The 15,827-nt window shown below is 54.2% G+C and overlaps 1 protein-coding gene across 4 annotated transcripts; it reads left to right on the top strand.

Annotated features, from left to right (window-relative positions):
- Nucleotides 1–1,390: 1,390 nt before the first annotated feature.
- On the top strand, nt 1,391–7,228 carry OSR2 (odd-skipped related transciption factor 2). Of its 4 annotated transcripts, none has more exons than XM_086881697.1 (4): nt 1,391–1,652; nt 4,487–5,214; nt 5,868–5,967; nt 6,743–7,228. In XM_086881697.1, the coding sequence occupies exons 2-4, from the start codon at nt 4,559–4,561 to the stop codon at nt 6,815–6,817; spliced, it is 831 nt and encodes a 276-aa protein (XP_086737823.1). In that variant the 5' UTR covers nt 1,391–1,652; nt 4,487–4,558; the 3' UTR covers nt 6,818–7,228. The 4 variants fall into 4 exon arrangements, with proteins under 4 accessions (XP_086737823.1, XP_086737828.1, XP_086737816.1 ...); XM_086881702.1 differs by having other exon boundaries at nt 1,407–1,648; XM_086881690.1 differs by having other exon boundaries at nt 1,407–1,648; nt 6,661–7,228.
- The last annotated feature ends 8,599 nt before the right edge of the window (nt 7,229–15,827 follow it).

Below are 15,827 nucleotides of genomic sequence, written 5' to 3'. Positions count from 1 at the left end.
CTTGTCCTTTGCAGGCTCCCCGAGGCGGCCCGCACCCACCTCACACCCGAACCGAGGAAATCGCTCCTTCTCCCGCAATTGTGAACTTCCGTATCCTCACTGCCCGGGAGAAGAAATTCCATTTATTTAGTCTGTCTGGGATTTAAAACAGAGCATTTTCGAAGCAGGGATCTATGAAAAGAAACGAAAAACAGCCCCGGCGGCCAGCGGCGGCCGCGGGCTGCAGCATGCGCCATCCCCGGCTGGGCTTCCCTGTGAGGGGACACGGCCAAAACTTCCTCTGCCGACTCTTATTCCCCTCTTCGATTATTTTTTTCTTACTGTACACTAAAAGGAAAAAAAATAAATCTCCATACAGCTGTAATTTACGTCCTCTTCTCTACCTCGGGCTTGAATTACCAGCATAGACCTTACCTTTGAAAATTTTTCAAAGATATCCTTTAAGTGCCATTTCTCCCGACATATTTCTGTCCTTTTCCAATTCTAGTTCAAATTTCCAGCCCAGATCATACGATAAATTCCCCATACATGTGATTGAAATAACGCACATAACAAGATAGTATTACAGATAAAAAATGTAACCCAAAGCTGACATATGCAACCAGCCGCATTGCAGCTATTGACGAACGCGAATAGAGCTACCTAATCGAGACATTTGAAGAGGGTTAGGGCGGCCTCATTTAGCAGTAAATTCCCTGGTAATAAATTGAAACTGCTTTCGAAACTATGTGTTTGTTCCAGGTAGGGGTTGTGTGCTTAGTCACCGCGAATGCGGATACCTCCGCAGAGCTTCTCTTCCCGAATCTGCCCTTGGGCGGCTCAGTGGCAGTGAAAGGGCAGCGCCGAACCGCAGACGGTGCATGGGGAGACCCGACATGACGGTCACAAGCCCATTTGGACGTGAGCACTATCTGCATCCACTCTCGGCGACATGGGCACCCACAAAAAACAAACACGCTCTAAGTTTGGGTGTGTTATTTTAGATATTTACGACATTAGGGCTGCCTATGTCACCCCAGCTGGGGCACGACGGGCAGCCGAGATGGGCGGCGAGACGCAAGGAGAGCGCAAATACCCGCGGCCGGCAGAGGGACGGGGGGCGTCGAGCTTCTCTCGGAGGGAAAAGTCACCTTAGGTGACGCGGGGGGAGCGGGGGGCGTCCTGCCACTTTAAAGCCCAGTTGCTACCCAAACACAAGTAAACAGTGGGGCCGGCTCGGCGGGGCGGGCCGGGGCCGGGGCCGCGGCGGGGGCGGTCCCGTCCCGTCCCGTCGGGGCGGAGCGGCGCGGCCCCGAGCGCGGGGCTGTGCGCGCCGCGGGGTGGGCCGGCGGCTGCGGCGGGCGGGCGGGGACAGCGCTCCACGCCAGTCACCGCTGAAATGTGATGGACCGGGCAGGGGGCGGCTCAGACTCGCGCCGAGCCTCGCCGGGGTCGAAGGCGGGAGGCTGCGGGCGGGAGGCGGCGGTCTATGCCGGGGCTCCGGGACCGCCGTGACCAGAGCTCCCAGCCGCGCCGCCCAGCCTTCCGCAACATGCCGGTCGCCGCCGGGCCCCGGCCCCGCTGAGCGCCCCCGCTGTGGATCTAATGTCTCCGTGAAGGTGCCGCGGCCGCCGCCTCAGCTTTGCCCCGGGAGGAGCAGCAGGCTGCGGTAGGTGAGTGGCTCCGCTGGCCCGCCCTGCCCGCTGCCGTCGGCGGGAGCGGGGCGGCCGCCCCGAGAGCGGAGCGTGCGCTCGGCCGGCAGCGCGGGGCCGCCGCGTTTACTTTCAATTCGCTGCTCAGCGGCGGCTTGGGGTGCGGGTGTCCCCTCTCCGCGCCGGGGGCGCGTTCGTGCGAGGCCAGGCCACGGCAGCCTCCCGGGATGGGCTCTCGAGGTCCTTCAGGCGGAACTCCTAGCAGGGAAAAGCCGATCCGTGCATGGACTACGAGCTAAGTAAGCCTCGGGTCGCACTGGAGAAACCTCGGCCGGGGGAAATACCTGGCTGCTCGGGCAGCGACGGCCGCGGCTTCGGGTGAGGCCGTCGGGGAGAGGAGGCGACCCGATGCCCACTCGCTCCCTGGGTAGGACGGCAGCGCCTTTGGGACACGGTCCCGGCCCCGCCGCGGGACAACGGGGAGCGCGGGCCGGACCAGCAGGTAGAGAGGGCTGTCCTGACACCGGGCTTAATTTAATTAAGCTCTCTGAATGGAAAGGGAAAAGGAAGTGCCAAGATTTAAGTAACATCCGTTTTTGGTTGACTTTCAACCCCCCCCCCCCCCCGCTCCGACACACCTTAATATAAATGGCCTTAAAATCACGTACGAGGGCACTTTTTGGTCTTTTTTTAAATACGTTTTACTAAAGTTACTTCCAAACACAAATAGTAGCAGATGTACTGCCGTTCAGACAGAAGTGTAGTTTTAAAAGTTTCTACCTTAAAATGAGGATTTCGTGCTCAGAAGAGTTTTCTCAGAGTTGGTTCGTAGACACCAAAACGAGCGTGGTGCAATGACACCCCCACACAGCCACCAAACGCTGCTGTAACAGAGGGAGCTCTGCCCTACAGAAACACTGCCCCTACCTCGGTCGTAGCTCCCAGCTGGTGGCTCCGAAACCCAGCCTCAAACAACAGGGCTGGAGGTAGGAGCAGCCGGAGCAGGCAGCGAAAAGCGATTTAATATCTTCTGTTTCGGTTCCTTGAGGAAACCGAATAGGAACTCACACTACGACATCTTTAAAAATAAGTCTGTATATATAACCACCTCCCCTCAATAAAACGAAAAAGTCTCCATATATAATAGTATCGATAACTGTCCCCAGTATCGATACAATCAGAAACGAGGAAAACTGGGAAGCAGTGGAGGAAGCTTCGAAGAGCCACGACTCGAGGCAAACGAAAACAGGAGTAGGCAGCACTGCACTTCACTCCCGACCTCCTTGCCACATTTTTTTCCCCCCAGTCGGCCAATTATGAGATGCCACAAACGTGGAGGAAAGGTATTTTAGGAAAAAAATGGAAAAGTGTCTTTCCAGGCGGAGTGCGTGCGGTGCCGGCAGGAGCCGGGCAGCAGCGGCCCGGGAGGCAGGGACACCGCTCACGGGCTCTGCGCTTGGAGAGTTTCCTTCATTTTTGTTGTTGTTCGGAGCGGGTGGTTTAGGATTTTTCCGGGGGGAGGGTTTCTCGTTTATTTTGGAAACTGCGCGTTACCAGACCCTCCACACAAATCCCTTGAGGTGCTGGGTCACCCCCGGCCCTACCTCTTGTTTACAGGCCCAGAGAGACCCCGGCGTTTGCTTTGGACGCTTTTCTGGGTCGCGGCAGCCTCTTGGCTGCTGGAAGTGAACCTTCAACGAAAGCAAAAAAAGAGGAAACCACAGGGATTTGTCCCCCGTTCCCATGTCCCCTTGCCCCGTGGGAGGGGAGCGTCGTCCCGGGTTCGCCGAGGGGACCCCCTTGCGACGGGCCCGGCGGTTTCGGTTGAATGGGCTGAGTGAAAGCCTCTGACAGTCACACAGCGCTCATTAGCTCCCGGCCCTGCCGCTCCGCCGGAGCTCCCGGCCGGGGGACGCCCGAGGGGGTGCGGGGGGCTCGGCCGCACGGCTCCGTCCCGCCGGGGCTGCGCTCGCCCCTCTCGGCCCTGGCACACGGAGGGAGCCGCCTGCGGGGCAGCGCCGTGCCGGGCGGCCCTCGGTGCGCCGGGGAGGCCTCCGGGCCGGCCGCTCTTCTCGCCGCCGGTGGGATGGCTGCTGCGAGGGGGGCTGGGTAGGAGGTGTGCGTGCGGGGCAGGGGCTCCTTTTCTCTCCTTCGGTTATCTTGATAAATGAGTTGTTGTTGAAGGAAGAAAAATAAGCAACGGAGCTAGGACGAACGCGGGGCTTATTCCCCCCCGCTCCGCCCCCCGGGCCTGACTCGGCTCTCCGCGAACACCCCGCTGTATCCCGGGGAGGCCCCAGCCAGGAGGGGTCGGGGTCGGGGCCTCCGCGCCCGCAGGAGGCCGGGCGGAGGCTGGAAGCGACGCCGGGGGTCAGGTCGGCGCGGGGGGCACGGGGGGGCGGCCCCGGGGTCCCGCGGTGGGCGCTGCGGGGGAAGGTGGCAGGGCGGCGGAAAGCGGAGAGGCTTCGTCCCCTCCCGCGGGTCTGTTCCGCCTGTATTTTCACACGATTCGTTTAATTTGAATTTGCGGCGCCTTCGGCTGGCTCGGTGCGGTGTTTTCCCCTTTTTATTTTGATTTCGGGTGGGTGTTTTGGGAACGCTATTTTTATTTATTCATTTCCTACGCTTCAGCTTCTCCGGTCGAAGCGATCGCGCCGTGGGTCAGTGTGCGCCGCCGGTCCCGGCGGAGGACGGGAGCCTGGGCCGTGGCGGGGCGCTGGGGCCGCGGCAGGGCAGCGCACCGGAGCCGTGCCTGGCCCTCCCTGGCTCCGCTGCTGCGCTCGCCTCGGCTAAGGAGTACCACGCTGCTCTCAGTAAAAGTCTCTCTTCCCTCTTTTCTCCCTCTTTCTTCCTAGGATTTTCTCCCCATCTCGGAAGCCCATCCAGAGGAACCAGCTGCTCCGCCGACTCGCGCCCACCTCGGGAAGATGGGAAGCAAGGCTCTGCCAGCCCCCATCCCGCTGCACCCGTCCCTGCAACTCACTAACTACTCCTTCCTCCAGGCTGTGAACACCTTCCCCGCAGCTGTGGACCAGTTGCAAGGTCTGTACGGACTCAGCGCCGTGCAAACCATGCACATGAACCACTGGACATTGGGCTACCCCAATGTGCATGAAATCACCCGCTCTACCATCACGGAGATGGCGGCCGCGCAGGGCTTGGTGGACTCCCGCTTCCCTTTCCCCGCTCTCCCCTTTGCCACGCACCTCTTCCACCCCAAGCAAGGGGCCATCGCCCACGTCCTCCCAGCATTGCACAAGGACAGGCCCCGATTTGACTTTGCCAACCTGGCCGTGGCCGCCACGCAGGAGGACCCCCCCAAGGTGGGGGAGCTCGCCAAGCTGAGTCCCGGACTGGCCTCGCCCCTGTCGGGCATCAGCAAGCTGTCCCCGGACAGAAAGCCTTCCCGCGGCCGCCTGCCCTCCAAGACGAAAAAGGAGTTCATCTGCAAGTTTTGCGGCAGGCACTTCACCAAGTCCTACAACCTCCTCATCCACGAGCGAACCCACACGGACGAGCGGCCCTACACCTGCGACATCTGCCACAAGGCTTTCCGGAGGCAGGACCACCTGCGGGACCACCGGTGAGGGACCACCATGACCGGGGTCGGGCCGTGGGCAGCCGGGGTGGGGTGAGCCGCTCGAGGGGGATGAGACTCAGCGGCTCCAGGAGCCACGGGAACAACACGGGGAAAAGCCCCCGGCTCAGATTCCGTGGCCACGGAGGGACCAGGGCAGCCGAAACCTGCGCTGTGTGGGAAGTTCAGCCCCCTGAGGGAGAGCCAGAGGGGTTCGCAGCCGGACATGAAGATCCAGGGGCTTTTGTGCTTCTGAGTCATGATCGTGGGGGATGCAGGGAACAGGACGGGTGGCAGGTGGGAGCTTCCCTGCTGATCCCCCACCCATCTCCGCCTGCTGCGGCCGGTGCTGAGAGGCGCCCGCGGCCGCAGAGCTGAATCCTCCCCGCCTTCGCAGAGGAGCGGGCTCGGGTCCGGCCGGCAGCGCAGATGCTGTCCCGGTCTGGCACCAGAGAGTGCAGTCACGCTTCGATACGAATTATTGCAAATGTTTCGAACCGGCCAAGAAGTTTAACCATACACAGAATAATAATGGGGAAAGGAAGGAAGAGGAGGGTGAGGGCGTCTAGGGTGGGGGTCGAGTTTGGGGAAGGGGGGTCGGGGGTCGTGTGGCCCACGCACCTCCGGCAGCGCTGCTCACCCCACGGGTTGCCTTCCAGGTACATCCATTCCAAAGAGAAACCCTTCAAGTGCCAGGAGTGCGGGAAGGGCTTCTGCCAGTCCAGGACCCTGGCGGTCCACAAAACTCTACACATGCAGGTGAGCCCGCCCTTCCCCGGCCTCTCAACGCGTGGCGCTGACCCGGCCCAGCCCGGTTCGGTCCGGCTCAGCTCGGCTTGGCCAGCCGCGGGGCAGGGGCGGTGGCTACCGGGGAATCAGGGCTCTGGTGCGGAGGGGAGCGAGGAGGGTCCGAGCCCGGGGGTCCGCCGGGGGACAGCTGCCCGTGGGTACCTCCGCGGCCGCGGGAGACCCGCGGGAAAACGGCGCCCTTGGGAGACGGGCTTAAAGCCAGCGGGGACGCGGTGAGCGGCGGGGAGCGAGCCCCGGGCTCGGGTTTGTCCACGCCGCTGGTTCGAGGCGCTTTTCGCTGAGGGCTGCAGCCCTGCCCTGGCGGCAGGAGCGGGGCGGCCGGCGGCGGGATGCGGGATGCGGTGCGGAGGGACCGCCGCGGCGGCCGGGCGGGCAGCGGGACTCCCGGAGCTGGAGGGCGGATCGGAGACTGTGCTCCGTGTGCCCCAGGGGCGCGGAACATCACCACTCGAGAACCATAAAATAAGACTTTTGGGGCAGGATAGGGAGAGGTGGGCGGCCGCCCGGCCGCACGGGGCTCCTCTCGTTCGTGTCCTCCGCCGATAACTCGAGTTGTGCGTTGCGATGAGAAAAAGTGCAGTAATACGTTAAACCAGGTGGTTTGTGAAGGATTAATCCTTTGCTTGCTTCAAATCTGAACAGGAATCTCCACACAAATGCCCCACATGTGGAAGAACCTTTAATCAAAGAAGTAACCTGAAAACTCACCTTCTTACCCATACAGACATCAAGCCCTACAACTGTGAGCAGTGCGGCAAAGTGTTCAGGCGAAACTGTGATCTACGGCGGCACAGTCTAACTCACACCCCGCGGCAGGACTTCTAGAGCAGCCAGGGACCCGCGCCCGCTCCGGCAGCTCCAACTTGCCCACTTTACTCAAGGAGTGTATTGTAGGAACTCGCAGACGCGCACACACACACACACACGGAGACACGCACGCAGACTCGGGGCCAAGCTTTCCTACCACATGTCTGCGAAACTCGTTTAGAGAGTGCGGACTGCAGGATCGGGCCCCTCTCCAACCCACACCCAAGCGTAAAGCTCATCTTGTAGATAATCGCGGCTCATTTTAGAGCTCTGTACAGAATGTGTTTTTTTCTTGGTTTGTTTGTTTTGTATCGTGTCAGATGCACATCGATAACAAATCATGGAGGCAAAGTATCTCTTAAAAAATGTATTTCAAAATAAATCCTTTTTCTTTTTCCAAATACCTCCCGCCTTCTCGTATTATTCTCTGAGCATTTGGGCTTTTTTTTTCCTGCTGTGTCAATGCAATGGTAAAGCATATTGAATAAATTTCTTAGCCGGGTAATTGTACTGTCACAACAATTTTGGTGATCGCTTTTGTTTGGTCTGTTCCACTGTCGCTGTTGTGTTATCTATTGTTAAGTAAAATGAAAGTGCCTTATTTCAGAGTTTATAGCTCCATTACTTAATAGTACGAATGTCTAAATATTAACTTCTGTACTTCTTTTATTTTTTAATTTTCCCGAACGATTTTTTTTTAAAAGAAGAAAAACAAAGAAATATTTGCAAATAAACAGATCTTAGGAAATAATGCATAGAGCCGTTCTTACGCCAAAGCGGCTTATTAGTAACTTATTTGCAATCAGGCCGTATATTGTAAAAGCCATCCCTCTCGCGGGGATTGCAGCAGGCAGCCTCCTGTCTGTAGACTTTGGACACGAGCAATTCACCCGCCTAGACAGGGACTTTATCCTGCAGAAGACGATTCTTTCCCGAGAGCTCTGGAAGCAAACAGCGAGGCGCCAATTCCGCCCTGCGGGCCGGGCTCATCCGCGGGCCCCGTCCGTGCCTGGGGCGCCGGGAGCAGGGATCCCCTCTCCCCGCTCCCCTCCTCCCTCCGCGCTGCCGAGCACGAGTCAGGCCCAGGGGGCTGGACCGAGAGGCGCTGAGGACAGGGATTGTTCCCCCCTCTCGGGACACCCTCACCCCACGGTGGGGACCCCCAGGCGCTCCCCGCCGGGGACTCTGTGACTCTGCACGTCCTCCCCTTGGGCTCAGTGCCTGCCCCGGCTCTGCAGCCGGCAGGATGGTGGTACTGAACAGTGGGCTCTCCTCCCTCGCCATCCTTGCAAGCCCCTCACCAGTGCCTGTGGACTCTTCTGGAAAGGTGTGGTGCCAACACTAAGGTATTTTCCCTGATATGTTGCAGGGTGACTTGGAAGTGCATCCCCTCATTACCATCCCACTACTCTTGTCACTTTTGGCACCCTCTCCACAGTGTTTTGGGCAGTTTGGGGCCCTAAAAATTGTTCTTTCTCAGGCTGGGGACAACTGTCCTGCCCTACTCCTCTGCCAAATTAAGGACCAGGTTACAATGGCAGGGACAAATCTTTTCCCCAGGTCCAGGGAGCTCTGTCCAAGGAGAAAGCAATCCACTTGTACCCAATTCAGCAGGGAGGGCTTCACCCCTGGGCTCCATCTAGCAGGATACCAGAGCTCCAGGCTGGCCCATCCATGGGAAGGATCACAGATGCTAGCATGCCCAAAAGCAGCAGGTGTTGACAGAGCTGGCGTGGCTGCACTGTCCCCATCCTGATCCTCGTTGGTCCTTCGGCAGGGAACCACTCTGCCTGAGCACTGTTAATGAGTAGCAAGTCAAACCCAGCAGTGCCCAGGCTGCAGTCAGACCATCGGTGCAGAAAGCTCTGCATCACTGCCTGCACTGCCTCCACAGAAGGCTTCCACAGGGCAGGGGCTATGAGCCAGCCCTGCTCTGCCCCAGAGCAGGCAGCCAGGTGAATTTCCACTGGTACAGCAGATTTGACAGCGACAAACTCAAAATTTTTTATGTGGTCAGGGCCTATCTCTCCATCTGCTTCTGTCCATGAAGTTGGGGAAGGAAAGAATGTTTCTGCAGCCAGAAATACTGGTGTGCTGGCTGAAGAGCAACCTCCCTAGTCAAAGTTTATGTTGGTGCCATCTGGTCTCTTCCTCTTCACCGCCTGTGAACTTGCACCCCTTCTTTGCTAGGGTGCTGCACCCCTAGAAACATTTTTCCTCACACCCCACCCTGCCATGTTGGCAGCCCTAGTTCTCCCTCTTCAAAATGTTTCTCTCTCCACACTGCTCCTCTCCAAACCTCTCCTCATGGGCATCTTTTGCTCCCTTTTCTTGGGCATCTTCCCAATATCTGATGTCTTCCCATCGGACTGATTCTTCTACTCCCAGTGCGTTCCTGTTCTCTCAGTAGGTTATTTCCTCTAAGTTTCTCTATCCTTATTGTTCCCTGAGTTCCTGTCCCCAGGCCGTTTTTTACGTCCCCAAGTACACGCAGCAAGGCTGGGATAACTCCGTTTGAGTAAACACTCCTGTCAGGATACATATGGGCTTAGTCCACTCCTCATGGGCCAAGTTCTGTGTAAAGTTTGTTTGGAAAGAACTTAATCAGATGAACAATATCAAAGGATGAAATTAAAGTGATTGTATATAGCTAAGGTTTTATTTAATAGTTTGAGGTTGCTTGTTTAATAATCTTCCCCCTGAGCAGACACAGACTGTAAATTTATCTTCTGAGGATTTCTAAAGTTCAGCAGCCAGAAAAAAAGCCAAATTACTGAAGCGGGTCAGTGACAAGCATCTCTAACCGTTGGTCCATGGACTGTTATTTTATATTTAAACCAGTAGCTATCATCTTAAAATGTCAGAGAATGATCTAGTATTTCTCTTTACTATCAATACACTTGCCTATAGCACTGCCACACCCCATTCACTTTTTAAAAATTCATCCCTCCCTGGAAAATTTCAGAGGCAGCTATAAAGAACATGTTGAAATACACATATGGTTTGTTGGTTTTAGACCTGTTGGGAACAGAAACAAGCTCTGTAAAGCTACCTTTTGGGCAGGGCTAGGGTTTTTATAGCCATAAAGTTCCATCCTGACTTTCACAATGCAAACACTAAATACAGCAATATCCCTGTGACTGCCGCTTGTGCCTTTGTGAAGTATCCTCCTTCCCTCTGGAAGTTCTCTGCTCAGTCACAGAACACAGCACACAGCTCCATGCTTCTGCAGTTTCCCAGAGCTTCCCAAACCACCTGCCTCCTGCTGCTCTGTGTTCCTCTCTCCACTTCTTTTTCGACACTGCTTTTTTTTTTTTTTTTTTTTTTTTTGCCTCTACTGGCATGGCTCATTCTGCACCTTTTGCTGTGTTAGAAGCAGCAGCTGCAGTGCTGTAGCAGGAAAAAGAACTAACTGTGCTACATACCAGGGAGAAAAGAACAGCAGATAACTAGAATGTCACAATAATCTCAATTTTTTGGGGGCAAATTATAGCCCTTTAAGTTGCATCTGAAAACTGAGCTCTTTGCACATCAGTTGCTGAAACAGATGCTGTCCACAGCTGATGGCAGAGCAGCTCAGCCCAGCTAATTGTGCATACAGCTTTTCAATCCGGTAAATATTACTTAGCAATGGCATGTCATGCTATTCCAGGCCAGCACAGACTATATCTGAGCCAGTGCAAATTTGCTGGCAAAGCCCAGCTTTATACCCGTGCCACCCTAGGAATATGCATAGCCCAGATCCAAGTGTCAAACACCCAGCAGCAACCCAGGAATGCAGCATGGCCATGTCTGCCTGGGCCTTGGGGCTGGTTCCCAGGGTCCCTTCAAGTAAAACATGTGAAAAAACACTATTTATTGAACTCCTCTCTGCTTGCTCTCCCCTTCCTTTTTCCTCTTCCTTCTTCCTTCTCACTGCTCTGCTTTTGTATGTTTGCTTCAGGAGCTGCTTCTCTTACCCCAGATATCCTGTATTACACCCTGCCTCCTGCTTAGTCTCACCTCCATCTCTTTCCCTACTTTTTTCCCCTCCTATTTATTTTTTTTCTTTCCCATGTCTCATCCCACACTTCAATCTCTTTTCCTGAGCAACTTCCTTCACTTAGACTTTTTGGTTCCCTCTTTTGAACCACTCCAACTTCCACTTGTTGCCTCATTCTGTCCCTCAGCCACCAGCCCATAAGAGCTCCTCTCTCTTCCCTGCGCCTGAGGTCACGTCCCCTGTGTGGTACTTCTCACACACTGCTGGTCCTCCCTTGCTGGTCCCATTAATGGGTGCAGTGTCCACGTGGCACTCAGGAGGCACCAGAACAGGTGCCATAGGTGTACTTGGACCATTTTAAGCATGCTGGCTCTGACAGGGTGGGAGCACCGTTGTCAGCAGCACTGCAGCCCCCAAACTACGTGGCACTCATGGAGACCAAGAGGGGCCAGTGATTTCAGGTGCAGTGTTCTGGCCTCAGAATATCAAGACTGAGTTTGCAGTTGGTCAGCTGAGCTGCACTGGTGGCTCAAAGCCTCTAATCACTCCATGCTTCTAACACTGTAACTGCAGATAGTCTTCTATATGTAAAGTGTTGGAGTGACTTGATTTACCAAATTGCATTACACATGGGTTTAGGCATATGTTTCTTTATTTTAAAATTGTGTTGTGTTTACAGCTTATATTTCTCTCCTCATGGCACATTTCTTCCTTCCTACTTATGTAAACTTGTATTAGTTCTTTTAGCAACTTAAAAAAGTGCAGCTATGACAAAAATAGGGTAGCTACCAGTCAAAAAGTTATTTATTTTGAAATTATTAAAAAATACTAATTTACATTCAAAATAAAGGTATCATGTCTGTATAAAACATTGATTTTACACCTGTTTTCAAAAATCCAGGTGCAGATGTTTATGAAACTTTTTTCTAGAAGCTCCTAGTTTATCAGATGAGATGTAAAAATATCTACGCTGAAAACAGTAAGCATCTTCCCTAGATCTGCAGAATTAAGGAAAATGAAGTGTAAGCTGCTTCCCCTTCTCAGAGCTGCCCTTGCAAGCCTGAACACCCTCTCCCAGATGCAAGTTTCAAACACTGCTTGGGACTTCATGATGAGTGAAGCAGGACCCAAAAGCATGGGGTGGGACCCAAAAGCAGTGGCCTTGCACCTTCATCCCTACACAGTCAAGCTGGAGTGGTGCATGGTCCCCTTTCCCTGGGAAGGCTTCTTCCTCTGTCAGCACGAGGGCAGAACTTTGCAGTACAGATTGAACAAAAAAGCTTAATCTAAAGTTTACAGATACAGAAAATACCAAGCTCCACCTGAAGTGAGCGGTGTATGCAGCAGGGCTCTGTTGGCACGGCTGTATCATTGGGGAGAGCACACTGGCTGTGTCCCCAGGCAGCAGGGGACAGCAGGCAGGGGACAGCAGGCAGGGGACAGCAGGCAGGGGACAGGCAGCAGGGGGACACGGCTCCAGTGCAGACCCTGCATGCTGTGCTGGGAGATGCAGTGGCTCCAGGGGATGGACAGACATCTCTTCTCGGACCTGGCAATGCTGGCCAAAGGTGGCATCTCTCCTGGCTGCAGGCTACCACCAGCCCCAGCAGCCAGGCCTTGCAGCCCACACGGGGCTGGCTTGGATTTGGGGAGATGAGGGGCACTCCTACAAGCTGTCCTCCACCAGGACCACAGGGAAAGATGGTTAAAGAGGGTGCTGGGCAGTTTCTGAGACAATTGGGATTGGCCAAGTGAATCTCCAGGCTTTCAGACTCTATTTGAAATCAGACTCCTCTCAGTAAGAGAAGGGGAGCAGCAGGACTTTTCCTTCCCTGAAATTCTTGTAGGATCCAGAGAGTGGCTCCATCGCCTCACACGGCTGAGGGCTGCAGCTGGGAGAAGATTACAAACCTCAGGTCTTTTGACTTTCCCTCTCTGCAGAAATCCCCCAGATTTCTGGCTTTGGAATAAGCTGACTTTACCTTGCCTGCAGATCAGGGATGGGATCGGGAGGAAAACCTGCTGGCAGGGCGGTGCCGGCGGTGCCGTAGGCAGTGCTGAGAGACTCCCACTCCCCCAGGCAGTGCCTTGACCTGAGGCTCCCTCGCCGTGCCCTAGTGAGGGCTCTCCTGCAGGCCGAGGCATTTTGGAGACCAAAATGAGGGAAGTAGATTGACTGATTGCTTGCTTTTCTTTCTTTCTTTTTTTTTTTTTTTTTTATTTTTTCAAATGTAAGAGGAAGCAAAACCTTTATTTCTTTTCCCCTCGGAGATTATTTGTAAGGCATTATCTCTACTACTGCCAGCTGACATCCTTTGGCGTCACTACCACTCAGTGCACTGAAGATGCCTCAAGGTGTGTCAGTCGCGCTTCAAGTCAATGCGCCTTGATGTATCTCTTTGGCTGGAATTGAAAGGTACAGTTTCTAAATCTCCCGGTGACCCGATTTGCATGGATCACTGGTGCGCTAGAATGTAGCTACTCCTTCCCATCGTGTTAATGCAAGTTTGCCTGCCTTCAAAGCAGCCTGGCCTCCACGGGCCACGCTGAGCCCAGACGGAGAGCTCCCACTTGGGTCTCTGTGTGAAACGTGCACGGCTGCTTCAGACTTGGTATCCTCCACACAAGTTACATGCTTTAGGTATTTTCATTGCTATATCATAACCCCTTTATTTAAACATTGTAAATTCTTTTGCTCGATAAACATAGGCAGACAGCTGGATTATCTTCATCCTGGGGCTTGCGGTCGGCGAGCACAGTGAATGCTCCCAGGTTGTGGAGGCACCCTCTCCTGCCCGGCTCCCCGCAGCAAAGCCGGGCAGCAGCGCTCAGCGTCTGGCCAGGAAAAGGACCAAAACGCCTGCGGGGGAGCAGCCCGACAGCAGCTATGGTCACAGGCTCCCTGCTGGGCTGTCCCTGAGCCAGCCCTGGGGACAGCCCTAATTAATGCTTCCAGCAGCCCTGTGGCTCCCGGCGCTGTGCTGGCTGCGCACTGCCCTGCCCGCCGGCACGCCGGGATGGGAAGGAGGGTGGCGGGCAGGCAAACCCTCAGGGGCCCTTCTAGAAGGCCCTGAGGCCCAGCTGTGATGGCAGATGGGACTCATGGGCAGCTTCAGCCCCGGGTGTGCTCCGGCTGCCTGCGAGGGCAATGCAAATGCAGTGCACCTGCCCGCGGGTGCCGTCACCTCCAGAGTCCTTTAAAGGACGCCTGGCTGGGGTACAATGTAAACCCAGTGCTGACTCAGTCCAGGAGCTGGTTCTGCTGGGATGAATCATCTAAGTGCCCCATGAGTCTGCCTCTCATTTCCATGTTGAGGTCTTCTTTTCCCACTCCACAGAGGAAATGATGGCCCGATCCTGGGCAGGAACCGCAACAGAGAAACGCTAGGAAAACAAGGAAGCATTCGAGGGGATTTCAGTTATATATATATATATATATAACTGAACAAATCTGGGTGATTGGGTCAGATTCTTGCCAACTTCTTTTGTCATTCACCTATTATCCTCTAATTTTATTTTGTGAAAACTGGGTTCTGAAATTAATGCTGCATTAAGAGGTATGTAGCAACTAACGCTATCACACGTAATGTTCCTGCCAAGCTACAACCTTAGCTTTGTCATGATTCGTATTTTCAATCTCCCGTTAAAAAGGTTAAAAACAGGTTTTCAATAGTTCAGCCGTGGGCACCTCACATTTTTCCGAGTCTCATTTGCCTTGTTAAAACAAAAAACAGTTTCTAGAAACACCAAATTTTTAACGAAAAATTAGTCTGCAGCGTAGTCATGTGGTCCTGTCCTTTTCTCGGGTGCACAACAGGTTCACTTTCCTAAAATCACTCAGTAAATTCAAATGAGCTGGGATTATGTCACAGGAGTGAGGGCTATAGGTGGGGACCTTGCAGCCTAGGTCTATCCTTACATAGGCAGCACTTGTTTGTCTACTTCAACAGTGCTTTCCAACTGGGAAATGAGGATGTGGGTAAATGAACAAGTTACTGCAGGCAAAAGAGGGGATGTGGAAGTTCAGCCCCTCAGCTACTGGTCAGAAACTGCTCCAATGTGTTCTTTAACCCCTGGCAAATGCAAATTCACTTTGCCTCTCCCACGAGGAATGAGATACTTGGCTTTTGCTACAAGGTACTGTATCTAAGAGGGTGCGGGTGGACACTTGCCACCACAGAGCAGCCAAACTGTAGGTTAGTGACACCTTGTCCTGCAGCTGGTTTTCTCTCTAAACTCTGGGGCACAACAGATTAATTTCCCTAAAAAATTCCCTAAAAGCCCCACTATAAAATCCTGATTCAGGTGAGGGAATGGCATGGGAGCTTCTGTGCTCAACTGGCCTTTGCTTCACAGCCACTTGCAGGCAGCAACCTGGTTTGACTAAAATTCTTCAGGTTTCAGCAACAGGAAATTGCAGATGAGAGAACGCTCTGTAAAGTGCATTTGCACAGTTTCAGTCACAAGCTGTGAAAAGTAGCAGCTCCCCAAGCCCTCAACTTTAACACTGCTATTAATACTGTTTTTTCTAATAGCATTGAGATTAATGGAGCATGAGGGTCTCATTGTAGTAAACATTCTCCCAATGATGCTCAAGAAACCCACATCCCGTCTTCACACAGTTTGCTCTCTAAATGTCCCAACAAGCTCCCAAGCACCTTTTGGTGTCCCAGTCAAAGTGGGGAAGGTGAAGGAAGGAGACTATTTTAGAACCTAGTTTTGAGGTGTTTCCTCTGCCAGGCAGCAGAACAGGCACCCTGAAATGCTCCTCAAGGCACCCACCAGTGATGGGTGCTGTTCACAGTTCATGAGAGGAGAAATAAGGATTTTGTGCAGTGCCTTATTCCTTTTCCTTGGAGAGCCCCAGGCACTGTTCTTATACAGGTGCTTGGAGTGCAAGGCAGGAGAAAATCCCTGCCCCAAAACTGGATGGGCTTTGCAAACTGGCCCTGAGGACTTAACACCACACTGGTTTCCACACTGCTCTCACTGGTAAGGTAGACAGTCTGAGGTAGTATCA

Source organism: Cyanistes caeruleus, chromosome 1 (assembly GCF_971803275.1).
Source record: "Cyanistes caeruleus chromosome 1, bCyaCae1.hap1.1, whole genome shotgun sequence".
Lineage (NCBI taxonomy): Eukaryota > Metazoa > Chordata > Aves > Passeriformes > Paridae > Cyanistes > Cyanistes caeruleus.
This window is presented reverse-complemented; position numbering and strand designations above follow the sequence as displayed.

Excerpts from the sequence above, each read along its gene's own strand:
- OSR2 (XM_086881690.1), top strand. The coding sequence starts at position 4,559 with ATGGGAAGCAAGGCTCTGCCAGCCCCCATCCCGCTGCACCCGTCCCTG. Across the intron at positions 5,215-5,867 it reads GACCACCTGCGGGACCACCG|GTACATCCATTCCAAAGAGA; the intron begins GTGAGGGACCAC and ends GTTGCCTTCCAG. Across the intron at positions 5,968-6,660 it reads ACAAAACTCTACACATGCAG|GAATCTCCACACAAATGCCC; the intron begins GTGAGCCCGCCC and ends AAATCTGAACAG.